This window comes from Gymnoscopelus braueri (assembly GCF_963280865.1).
Source record: "Gymnoscopelus braueri genome assembly, chromosome: 4".
Lineage (NCBI taxonomy): Eukaryota > Metazoa > Chordata > Actinopteri > Myctophiformes > Myctophidae > Gymnoscopelus > Gymnoscopelus braueri.
In genome coordinates, this window is record NC_137605.1 from 18,570,693 (window position 1) to 18,584,147 (window position 13,455).

Below are 13,455 nucleotides of genomic sequence, written 5' to 3' on the forward strand. Positions count from 1 at the left end.
ACCAGTGGCTTCACCGGAAAGGCTGAGGTTTCTCTAATGTATAGATAGATAAATACAATACCTTTGTTAAATGTATTAAAATATGTTTCAATAATATTTCATAAGAATTAATAGGCGACGGCATGGTGTGTGAGAAAAAGGTTGAAATTAAATAATGACATGTTCATTTCACAATACTATGTGCAACAAATTATATCAAGCCCAGGCATTATTTAACTGAAATGGTTAAAAAAAAGGTTGAGAACCACTGATCAATTCCTATCCCATGGTTACCGTCATTCTATTCTCTTACTTTATCCAACCTTCCATTAAACTCATAACTGATGTACTGATTTGTATCTTAGGAATTGTGCCCATATAATCACATATACATAATAATGATGACTCAATCAGAGAATCTGGTACACTTCCCGTTCTTGACATTCTAATTTCCTATTCTGTGCAATTTCTTGCCCTCCCGACTTCCCAGTAACTGACAACATTGACGCATCATCATAAGTCGCCAGGTCATTTAGTGCGCTGTTCTGTGGAAGAAAATAAATACAAAAATCACTTTTAAATGCATGGTCAGGGACCACATGCAATACCTTCATGGACCACCTGTTGAAAACCCCTGCTATAGACTGTATAGATGTACTATAGCCTATTGGCTAAGTGGCAATTCATTTCTGTCCTGTTCGGTCAATATGGTCAACAAGCACCTCTCCCTGTACTGCATTTGCTAGTAAGCTAAATACAGAGGTACTGAAGGAACTTCAGGTCTCGTAACCCCACCCCACCCCCCACAAGAAAGGATGTGCAAATATAACTTGGATATAACGCTCAGTTTCCCACTGCGAGATTTCTTGTTAAGATGAGTCAGGCAGTGTAATGAGGTGATTCAAAATGTAGGAGATCTGCTGCAATGGTCTGAGTCTCTCTGGTCTTGTCACTGCCTATGGGAAAAGATGGGTGTGAATGATAGCAGCTTGCAGCAGAGTGTGTGTTGGTGTGTGCGTGCGGGTGCTGGGGGATGGACCCAGTTTATGCTTGCTCCCTGTACTGCAAGACTGGTTAGATGGGATATTACGGGGAAAAGAGCAATAAAATTGACCCTGAAACACCCCTCTCCTTGTCGATAACTTGTCTGGCCTTCTGTTGCTCTCTTGTTTTGATCTCCTTCCCACCTGCCCCCCACCCTCTTCTTCTCCCCCCCCCTCTTCTTTCTATGGAAACTAACGTTGCGATGGGAACGATGTACAAAAAAGAATTTCACCCACTTTTTTACCTTGTAAACCTGTGATGTGACAATAAAACTGATTCTGATTCTGATTCTGACTGCGTTTCCTCCCTTTCCTTGCATGCCTTGCCCTCAAATCAGCCCATGGTTCCAGTACATTTTGTTGTACCGTTTGTGCAGTGACGTGTAGAGGTCATTTAGGGGTGATGGCTAAGTGTTATTCTGAGGTGGGGAGGCAGGGTGTGAGAGAAGAGGAGAGTAGAGGGGTGAGATGAAGACTGTTGCGTTGTCACTGTAATTTAACCTTCAAAAAATACCCAGTGGGCTGGTGAGGAAAGAGTTGGCGAAGGCAATTAGTGGAGACAGGAAGCCAAGAGCACAAGGCTGACATGAGAGACAGAGGGTGAGAGAAAAAGAGAGAGAGACAACAAGAGAGACTCTGATTGAGAGAGAGAGAGTGTGAAAGAGTGAGGCAAGGACAGATCGAGAGAATGACACAAACAAGACCTTGTTAGTGGAGGTGAAAAAAAAATGCACAGATGCCTTGTGATACAAATGGCTGCAGAGATGGAGGGAGCAAAAACAGCGAGAAAAAAATAGGAGAGGAGGCTATTATGCAGGAATGAAAGAAAAGTAGAACAGAGAGGTGGAGCAAATGAGGGTTAGGAGAGTTAGAGTGAGATAGGGAGGGGCGAGTGTGTCAGGGCACAGAGGTTTAGTTGAGTCTAAGCTTAAAGATGTCCTTGACATAGAGGTTGGAAGAGACAGAGAATTGGACAGTAGGACATTGAGAGAGAGGGAGAGAGAGAAAGTAAGAGGACACAGGACAGGAGGAGGGCCACACTGACATTCCAATTACTGAAGGTCTGAAAGGCAAAGAAAAGGAGAACAAAGAAAGAGATGAGCCAAGGAGAGGGAGTGTGGAAAAGATAAGATATGCATAGGGACGAGGGCTTACAGAGCAGATGGATCAATTATTCATCTGATCAAATTACTGAGGAGAAGGAAGTTACAGAATTAGCAAGAGGATGTAAACAGAGGGTGCGATGGAGGTGGGGGTGGAGAGATGCACAGACGTAACTGAGGTAAAGACGTAAACGATGACAGAGAGATGGAGATTGACAGCTGCGGGGCCGAGAGTAGAGCGGAGAGAGAAAGATTGGTGTAATCAGTTGAACAGATGAACGGGACAATTTTGTAGGCAGGGGAGTGGAGCGCGAGCCTGAAGCAGCCTCAAGCAGGCCACGCCAAACAAACACTTGGCACATCCGGATGACAAGCCCCCCCCCCCCCCCCCCGCCCCATCACAAATAACGCAGCATACCTGCAGCATCCTCTGGTTCAGAACCTGAATGGTGAATTCAACAGACACTTCCAATGCCCTTGGAATGAGCATTTACGACGTTAACATCATCTACAGTAGCAGATAAGGCTCGCTGATCATCTTTCTGTACACTGTACATTTTTCTTTTACTGTACACTGTCATTTGATGTATCTTTGAAAATGTGTGAAGCCTGATTCATACTTAGTTGTGTGCCGGTGTCGTGCTCCGTAAATAGCAGATCTACAAGCTCACAACGCGTCACAGTTGTAGATCTGCCATTTATGCCATGCAACTAAGTATAAGTCAGGCTTAACTACTGTATAAATGTGCTTTTTTTGTGTGTTGTTGCACTGCAACCAAATTCTCATGTAGACTGCGTAGCATACTAGCACATTTTCAAGCCAAAGACTGAAATGGAGTCGATAACACTGATAGCAGTGGTCAGATAGCATGTAGAACTGATCTAGCCCATGTGGCTCGTGTTTCTGACGCCTTAGCTGCGCGACAGTGTTGTGCACCGAAAATAGCGGATCTATAAGCTAAGTATAAATCAGGCACGATAAAAGGAAAGCAAAATAAAGATGTTTGCGATCTCAGTTACGGCAACATTTCCCGTTATCACTTCAAATCTCAGGTTTCAAGAGACAAATGTCCAACTGGGCAATATTACTACCTTTTCATTATACGGTACTACAGATACTTTGTCCCAGTATATTTCTGAGCAGCTTCCCAGTTCAAAAGCACACAGGCACGCATTTACCTCATTTTAACTAAACAGCCTAATCAAGGTTCAAGGTGTCACAACATTCAAGCAATAACGTTTTGTCTTTCTAGCTCACACGCCAGAGACAGTAAATATGCAGGAACAGTACATCCCATCTGTTGTTGCTGTATGATTGCTCCATTTTTAATCTCAGACGGGTCAGATAAGGGGGATGTGTACAGTACGTGAGGAACGATGATTGATTTGAAGGCTCTTGGTTGTGTAGAAGGATTTTGGAGGGTGGGTGGGTGGGGTGCTGGTGGTGGTGGTTGTGTGTGTTTGGAGGACCATGACTCCTATATTCAGGGCCTGGAGCTGTGACAAGGCCCCTGTCACACCGAATTCAATTTCCTGCCGTGGCCAGCCTGTCCACTGCCTCTGATAAGTGTGAATTTGACGTGACCTTCGCAAAGTCAGATGTGACTAAGATGCAGTGTATTTGTGCGTGTATGCATGTGTATGTATGTGTCTGAGAGAGAGAGAGAGAGAACTGTTAAGCATACCGTAGGTGTGTAAATCGTTAATAAGGAGAGACATGGAAGACTGTGTCGGCTGTAAAAAAAAAACAGACAGTAAGGTGTGGAAAGAATTAACTGCATAAGGGCGGTGGAAGCCACTGCAATTTTTCAGACTGTAGCCAGGAGGGAGGATAGAGGATATGGAATGAGAGTCCGGGAGAGAGAGATGTTTCATTGTGGTGTCATTCCGACAACAGCAAGGCAACCCTGAAATGTTTTCAATCACACATAAGGACACCGCATCATCCACCAATCAATGGCAACTCAATACGGGATCGATAACACAAACCACTGCCCTTCCACCTCCCACACTAGATTTAAACACATTAAGGTGACTGCTAATGAGATTCTGCCGTGCGCGCGGTGTGTACGCATGCACGTTTATGCACAGAACACAGCGAGGACATTGTCAAGGGCCTCCTCTGTGCTCAGTTCCATACAAAGATCTGCTGAGTACAACATGGAGGGGATTTCAGGAGAGAGAGAATGAGTGAGAGACAGAAGAAAATAAAACGATAAAGACTTGAGGGCATCTGGGTCGGAGAACAATGAAGGAAAAGAAAGGTTATTCTAATAGGTTCATTGCCGTCAGCAATAGACAGCTCCCACGCCATTAAAAAAAGTATTTGAAAATGTTAAACGGGGGGGGGGGGGGGGGGGGGGGGCTTAAATTAGAAATGAACGGATGAGTTTGTGGGCCTGGTTGGCTCACTCCATCAACCAGACCATCTTCAAATCCTCTCCTTTATCCTCTCTGCCAAGATGCCACGGTGGGGGAATTAAAAAATGATGTCACACCTTATCCCCTCCATCTCCTCTTCTCTTACATTCCAGGCTGCTACTCAGTGGGGGGTGACACAGAACCAAAGGAGAGCCTTCTACCAACTCCAGTCAATTATGTTGTTCTCAATGTGAAGAGGGTTTTAGCTGCTATCAGACGATATGCTAGTGAACTCCGCCAATTTGCTTGGTTGGATTGCTTTGACCTACAACCCTGCAACTTGCACACAAAAAGAAAATGATCACAACTACACAGTAAAATCCTCAATGTTAATTTAACGCCCATAAAATAAAAAAGGTCCTTTTCTGGGTAGGCTTTGCTGCCTTCATCTCGAGTCAATTTAAGGGCTGCCCACACCATGACTGACAACTACAAAGCTAACTATAACCGATAATTATGTGAGCATCCACATCGTTGAATGTGACTCTCTGTGAATTCAGATGGATTTTGATTGACAGTTCACCACTGTCGTTATAGTGGTGTGGACTCTGCCATCCACTTTAGTTTTATTGTTATTTATAGTTATCTTTACGTTATCGTTTTTGGTACGGATGGCCTTTTTGGACTCTAGGCTTGGGTGGCTGTGGTATCAAGGTTTTATGATATGGCATCATAAATATATTGCTACATATAACTTGAAGTGACTACTTCCTACTACAAAACATTTTTAGTAGCCAAAGTATTTTATTCAACTGACAGTCTTTGACAAGCACACACACACACACACTCCTCCAGCACGGTATGCTTAGACATATGGTTTAGACATAATATTGTGTGTGTGTGTGTGTGTGTGTGTGTGTGTGTGTGTGTGTGTGTGTGTGTGTGTGTGTGTGTGTGTGTGTGTGTGCAGGGGGACTTCACTGCGTAGTGCGTACCTTCTGGTGCTTTTCATGCTAGAGCAATAAGATGACGACATGCTATTACAGAAAACGGCGCAGCCCTAAAATTCCCCATTATCTGCTGACACATTATGTGGGAGGGTGCAGTATGTTATGAATGTGTCTCCTGCAGTGAAGCAATATCAGCTTTGATGTGTGTTTAAGAACTTGTGTGTTTTAGGTGACAGTCTGACCCCAGATGGCTGCCAGGAAGGTCCAGCTAATGAGTGTGTGTGTGTATGTGCGCGCGCGTGCGTGTGTTCGTCCCGTAAACATTTGTTAAGATACCATGTGAACCCCGAGACGGCTGCCAGCGACGTTCACTGACCTGCGCTGTGGTCATGTTTTTGGAAAACCCCTGGCCCTTCACTGTCCTATTCATTTTAATGACATTTGGCATTCCTTTAAAAAGGGAGAGGAGAGGGGGCGAGTTCAAATTTCTACTCATTTTTCTTTATCTTGGACAGGGACAGACTCCAGCAATCTGGCAAACCCTGCCAGCCCCTGTACACCCCAGGGGGTGATTCTCTGTGTTACCTCACTGTGGACTGACATTGGCCCCCACAAGCGTGCACATGCGTGTCTTCGTAGGAGACAGAGGGACTAGGGATGACAAATGTCAACACGGGAATAGAGATCGAAAGGGAGCCATCAGTATTTGGCTCCGTCATCGGCAGAAAAGATACCATCATTACATGAGTGTGGGAAGAACACAAGCGCACTTTGAAAAACACAGAGAGAGAAATCCGTCCAAGATGCAAACAAATGTCGGCAGATCAGATGTCTGTGGGAGATAGTAGGGTGGGTGAGAGACGACGAAACACTCCTTTAGACACAGCAAGCATACGTACAGTCACACGGACTATCCCGACACACGCTTCAATACACAGACAACACAGTTTCATCCTGTGATGTGATGACTCTTCCTCATTATCGGAATGGCATCCGACTTTCAGAGCAGCCATGGGTTTGTCACCCTCATTTATCACTAGCTCAGTGTGAGTGCGAGCGTGCGTGCATGTGCGCGTGCATGCACATTCAATTGTCTCCTCCGTCCAATATTGCTTAAAACTGAGACAGTGACTGGTGCTCATCGACCTCTCTGCCTATCTACACGTCTAGCTGTCCTGTGTAATAATATTTGCCAGATGAACAATACCCCTCCCTGCGTCCTTTGTGTCACTGGCCAGTGGTAATGAGAAACCCACAGAGCAAGATAATTACGCTGGACCTCGTCCGTCAATATTTTTTCCTGCATGTAAAAAACGTAGGGAAAAGCTGTTGCTGAAACACAGCAGGGCCTTGTGTGATTTTATCAATACTACGCTCATGCCAGATAGCTTTCAAAATTAAAAAAGCTTTGTGGCACAAATGGTTTTCGATGCAGCCGTTAAAAGTGCTCTGCATACACTTTGGTCGGCATATTGCTTCATCTCCATGCATCCAGAAAGGGTTCCGTGGGCTTCAGATCATTCCTTCTCGGTGACATGAATGGACTAATGAAGGGAACACTGAAAAGATGTTTGACTTAATATGCTCTCGGATGGGAAGTCTAATAATTGACTTAAGTCACTGAATTAGCCAGATATTCTGTTAATAGGAGCCACAGGTGACACACACACACACACACACACACACACACACACACACACACACACACACACACACACACACACACACACACACACACACACACACACACACACACACACACACACACACACACACACACACACACACACACACACACACACACACACACACACACACACACACACACACACACACACACACACGGGGTGTGCCGATACACTAATTTCACCAAACGATACGATACTTGGCTCACAACTTCGATACGATTTCGATACGATACGCACTTTTTTATTATGAAAATATATGGGGGAGAAAAAATGCAAACAAATAATTCTGTTTTTGCATTATTCAGACGCAAACTTGTAGCTTTTCAGCTACAATAGCCGTTTTGAATCCAAATAGGGCAATAGTGTGACACCTGACCCGAAAAAAAACAACATGTTGTCACCCTTTTCACCTCGGGGCTGTTTGCATGCCTGATTATTATTATTGTAAAAAAAAAAAAAAAACGATTTTTTTTTTTTTTCAAAACGATACATATCGTCACGAAAACGTATCGCGATATATCGCGGGACGATATATCGGCACACCCCTAACACACACACACACACACACAATCTGATTAGTATTACTTTCATGTCTCCATTAGGCCTTAAATTTAAAAACACTTTAAGGTCAGAATAAACTGATCCTTACTGGTGATTACAAGTAGAGGGGTATTGATCTGTCCTTTAAACAGGCAGGAGTAAGGAGTAAGATGCTTGTGTTAGCGAATGGATACGTACAGCTTGTGTGTACGTATGCACTATGCACAGGGTCTGTGCATTTTCCAGTGCAGGTTAACCACAGTAACTCAGTCATCCCTATTTTGGGCATGTCAATATAGGTGACAATTTCCCAAAGTTTTTCAAAAATAGTGAAAATAGCTGATCTACCAGCTCATGATGTGACGCATTGTATCGGCCATTTTCACTATTTGTCATACAGTATATAAAGTATATAGGGCTTAAGTAGTGCATCCCAAAAATGAATGATTTTCTATCAATTACACCCCATGAAGCATTGAATTCATAGAGAGGTTTGTTTTTGTCGCAATCCCTACGCCAATAATTTGATGACCGCCGGTCATCAAATTATTGGCTTAGGAATGCGACAAAAACATAAATACTCCTTTAAGTGGTTAAAGAAATATATATTTTTAAAGATTGGCTGTAAACTTTTTGGCGTGCATAATATAGAGTTCAACATAAGCTGCTCGCCCAGGCATGTACGTTGGCATTCCTGCATGAGCATGTTTAGCATGTGTAAGCAAGTGTTTAAACAAAGTTTCAGGTAAAAAGCCTTGTTTTGTAAGTACTGACATGGACTATATAGGACATTTGGATTGCACTGTGAGAGTTGTCTAGGAGTTTATCAACAGTTATAATAATGTTGTGCTGTTTTCTTATTTCAATTATATTCTCTTCATTTTTGGATCCTTCATTCACCGTAAAGGAATGTGTGATAAACAAAAATTCGATGTATGTATTCAAGCCATCACAGGGTGAAGTATTCCCTTAATAATCCCTTGGATAATCTAGACAAAAAGAGAAAAGAGAAAGCGAAAGAGAGCAAAATGTTCTAACACACAGTCACACACACACACCTGACCTTTTAAGAATCCTTCTGACATTTACTGGGCTGGTGCGAGAAGGGCTAGGACAGCTCATTTCCATAATGATAGGAACTAGCCTAGACAGCCATTACTACAAAACCCCCAACAAGCTCCCTCCCCGATACTTCAGCTGCGGGACTAATGAGATACTAAAGAGTTACTTCTTTCCCTCTTTTTACTTTTATTAGGGCCAGAAAACGACTACTCTCTTCCCATAATCCATCAATTACCCGCCTCTCTTTTTTAATAGACAGTGGGAACGCGAGTTACGTTGCTCCTCCTGCTGGTAATGATGAATGGATACAGACCTGGAGAAATGAGATTGTTCTCAGCAAGTATTGGGGGGGGGGGGGGGGGGGGGCAGCGTAGGAGAGCGATTCCACTCACTTAAGCCAGAGAAGTTAGTTCCTGACTGTTCTTTATTCCCACTGGGGTATTGCCAAAAACTGGACAGAGGACCGATTACAATTTCTGCTATTTTTACATTTTTTATAAATGTTTTCCCCATTACATGCCCAAATTAGTGATGCCATATTGAAAGTGGTTAGTTCTGTGTCTACATGTTGTTGGCTATAGTACAGCGTGTGAGATCATTAGAAACCTGGCACCTAGATATGGGGGGATGCATCTGTGTGTGTGAATTGGGTGGGGTAGAGTTCTATTAACTGTACTAGAACATATCCTATATTATGGCATTGCGTTTGCAGATCTGGTGCATGGAAAACACGTTGAATCATCACACCATTGTGTCCTGGCTAGAACAAAACAATACTTTTGGGTCAAACTCCGCACACAACAACAAAAAAGATTTCTTTCCCCCCGTCACTTCTGTCTGTCTGTCCTGTACCCCCCCCCCCCCCCCTCCCCTGATCCAAGTCATAAACAGCATGGCCTTGAGTCTGTAGGGGAAGCTGTGGGGAGGAGGAGGAGGAGGAGCGAGACAGCATTTGAATCAACCAATGGCTTAACGTCACTCAAACAAAAGCAGTGGACAGGGGAGAGCATGAAAGATGGCAGAAAATAAAAGCTTGGAGAACAAGGCCCCTGTATGTACCAGGGGTGGGGGAAGGGAGGGGTGGGGTAGGGTTGTGAGGCATGGCGGGAAAGAGAGAGAGAGAGAGAGAGAGGGGCTTCAAGTGGCGGTGGGCAGACGGGTGGCTGGGGGTTTGTGAGGGGAGCAGGGGGGAGGGACGGGTCATCGCCTGTCTGAATCAGTTGTTTCCCGTTCGGAGCTCCACGCCGTAACCCTGTGACTCAACGAGATCCCTCTCATGCTGCACCAAGTTTCCTGAAAGGCCACCTGTTTCCTCGCGACCCGAGAGGAGCCGTCGAAAGCATCTCAAGTAGCTTTCGTTGTGTGTGGACGGGCTTCACTGCATCATCAAGGTAAAAAAGAGAACATCCAGATTCCAGGCACTGGCTTTCTGCTGTTTCTGTCTGGAAAGATGAAGCATTTCCCTTCCCCTGGCCGTGACCCTGCTCGCCCACCAGCCAGCCACTCACCCCCTGCTTATAGGCAGCTTACTCAGCCATAAAGACAACACAGCCCACATACCCCAACCCCCCTTCCACCCCCCCATCGCTGTTTCAATAAAAAATATCTCCATGGCAACGGGTCAAGCTTTTCTGACCCACATATGGGGGCCTGGCCCTGACAGACTTAATTGTTAGGGGATATTACAGTGTAATTTCAGAGCTTAAACTAGCCTCCTACCTTCAAAGCTTCCATTTCTGACTGTGCTAGAGAAGCCGGTCTTAATTAAAAACATATTAAAACTCAATATTGAAGTTTTTACAGTAAATCCGAGCCAATATGAAACCGAAAATTGTGTGGAGAATCCAATTGTTTCTCTGCTCCTAGAACTAAAAGGATTGAGGATGAGTGTTTAGCTACATTTCATAGCTGGGAGCAATATTTGAAAAGTTAGCTAAAAATGCAAAGTATGAGACAAAAGTTTGCCCAGTGAAGTCAAACAGTTTAACTAATATCGAAAAGGAGGGCAGAGGTTCTCTTTGAAAAATGACTTGAATAAACAAGAAATATAGTAGTGTTCACTCGAACTGTTTTTTCCCCTCCCCTAGTTCATAAATATTCAAAAGTCTTTGTTATATCCCCCACCCTGCCCCCAAGTGCACTTGCTATTCTGTAAAATGGATTTGAGGATAGAAGTCCACTGCATGAATAAGTCAAAAGCTAGTGAAAGTGTTTATGGGATGTTATTAACTCACAAGAGCTACCATCTACTGAATACCCACTGTTGCTATGCCAGGAAGCCAGCCCATACATAGCATGCCCTAATTACCGAACAAAAACAAATAAGCCCAGTTAGAAGGCAGAAAGAATGTTGAACTAGTTTGCATTCATATGTTAATGATTTACCCGGGGGTCAGGAATGTAATGTTTAGTCTGGTTTCACCTTACAGTATTCAACCAGTCTACAGGTGTTACTGGCAAACTGTAGGGCTACACCTCAGCCCAAGGCGGTGGAAAACACTTTAATAATTCAAAGGCATAAAACAGGTTACCATGGAATCAAAGGTATCAGCCAGCTTCAAATAAACGGGTTTCAGCTTTACAAGAAGTAAACCTCAAAGGTCGAAGTGGTTCAAAATATATTCAGAGGTAGCCATGGGAAAATGACGTAGAGCCAGATGAAGTTGTAAATTGGAACTGGAGTGTGACAATCGTTTTATGTGTGACAATAATGAAGGTTCTCTTTTTTTTTGCTGCTGACAGTGTACATTAAGAACCATGCGTAACCCCATTTATTTCAGCTGGAGTGGAACTAATAGAGGCTGATGCGCGCATAGAGAAGAAAATAAAAGAGAGACGGGACTTGAAGGAATGGAGGTTTCATGGAATATGTCATGCCATGGAAGACACTTTGAAGCAGTGACAGTGGGCTACGCCACTGGTTCTGCTCAACCTCTTCAGGCCGCGACCCTCAAAAATAATCATATTTGAACTGGGGACCCCCACCCTGACAAGCACTTGTAATGAAGAAGTTGAGGCATTACATTTACGGTTCCACAGATAATAGTGAAAATAGCTGATATAGCAACGCCAGGCGTTGGGAGCTTGTAGATCAGCTATTTTCACTATTTTTGCCTCTTTCTTATATTATTTGACAATTTGGCCAATGTTTAACCAGTTTTTATGGTTTAGTTTGTTGATTACTTTATTAATTTTTCTTTTGGGTATTAAAAAGGTCTTGAAAGTCCTTAAATTGCCACTTTACTGTCATCATGGGGACCCCCCAAACAAAGCATGTGGGGATCCCGACCCACAGGTTGAGAACCACTGGGCTACGCCATTAGAAATATAATAGACAGATACTATATCAGCCCCACTGGTGGCACCTGAAGGAGAACAACACCTATGGGAGCCACACCTTAGAAACACCCAACATGGCGTTGGTTGAGTCACCGAAACTCCCTACAAAATATGACCGAAACCACACGGCAATAATGGTCCGTTTAACAACAGACACCTGACCCATATACACCTCTTATACATTTCCACAATCGAATTATCACGTTAAAAAACATATACAGGCCGTTTACACCTCTATAAAGGGGGTCATATAACTCAGGACTTTGATACAGTGTGTGCAATTCACCTGGACATTTTTTCTTCTCCAAACCAGTCACCTTCCTGACAGGTGGGTATGTTTTTCCCCCGGTTGAATAAACCAGAAAATAGCCGTATTATTCAAATATAAAAAGAAAAACATAAACAAAAATCATAAAAATCATAAGTAATCATAACAGTTGCTTACCGTGAACAAACCCCAACGTAACCAAGCTGAGCAGCAGGATCATTTTTGTGCAGTCATGCCACTTTGGAGCGTCATGTCTCGCCATGGTGACTACAGCTGCTCTTTATGAAACCCCCACAGGCAGGTAGTCTCCGAGAGTCGATGTGCCAAAAAACACCTTTAAAAAGTAATTCCTGTCTATAAGAAAACCTTCTGATCCGCGAGTAAAAACTTATTGCGCTGACCGACGGGAACAAATCAAAGAGGTCCGAGGAAAAAGCTCCTTTTCAAGTAGTGTCCTTCACTGTGCTTCTTTAAAGGGAGTCTTGTTTAAATTCGCCGGGGACAATCCTTCCCAAATTCGCTGTAGCAACAACGCGCACAGGTGGAATGTTCCTCTGGACAGACACAGTCAAGTCAGCTGCTGTGTGGATCTGATCTACGGTGCTTGTTCCTCCACCAACTAGTTTCACACTGACTCCAGGAGAGCGCTCGACCAGCTGGCTGAGCGACTATGTGATGTCATCAAACAGATAGCGTCATCATACTCACTCTTCTCAATTAGCAATTAGGGCCGCCTGGGTCATGAGAGAGATTGGGAATCAACAGAGCAGGTAAAAGTCTTTTTTTCCCCTCCCATATTAAGAGAAATAAATAAACAAATACAGACTAAAGAGAAAACGGAAGAAAGAAAGCTGCTTCCTGAATATATAGACACCCCCCTGATACAGGACTGTCATATCATGACAGCCATGTATCGTGTATGGATGAACTTCAACCTGTTGTTTGCACCTTCTCCCTTTTTGGCCCGTACATCTACATAAACATTCATATTTCTAATATAAAACGCTTACCCCATGGCCATGGATGTTAGAATTATGTACGGGCCATCAGAAGTACCCGTATCTTCCGTATTGTTCAATAAAACGCATTTTAATCCGATTGGTGGCCATTTCTCCGTATTTT

General features: G+C 43.7%; 1 protein-coding gene across 2 annotated transcripts in view; it reads right to left on the minus strand.

Annotated features, from left to right (window-relative positions):
* Positions 1-12,976, minus strand: part of LOC308083969 (poliovirus receptor homolog) — a 137,186-nt gene extending 124,210 nt beyond the window's left edge. Inside the window, exon 1 of one of the 2 annotated variants that reach the window (XM_080426417.1) lies at positions 12,511-12,975. In XM_080426417.1, coding sequence (XP_080282543.1) covers positions 12,511-12,595 — 85 coding nt within the window. In that variant the 5' untranslated portion in view covers positions 12,596-12,975. Of the gene's footprint in view, positions 1-12,510 lie in introns of both variants that reach the window. The other variant, XM_080426416.1, reaches the window with a different exon arrangement.
* Between the last annotated feature and the right edge of the window lie 479 nt (positions 12,977-13,455).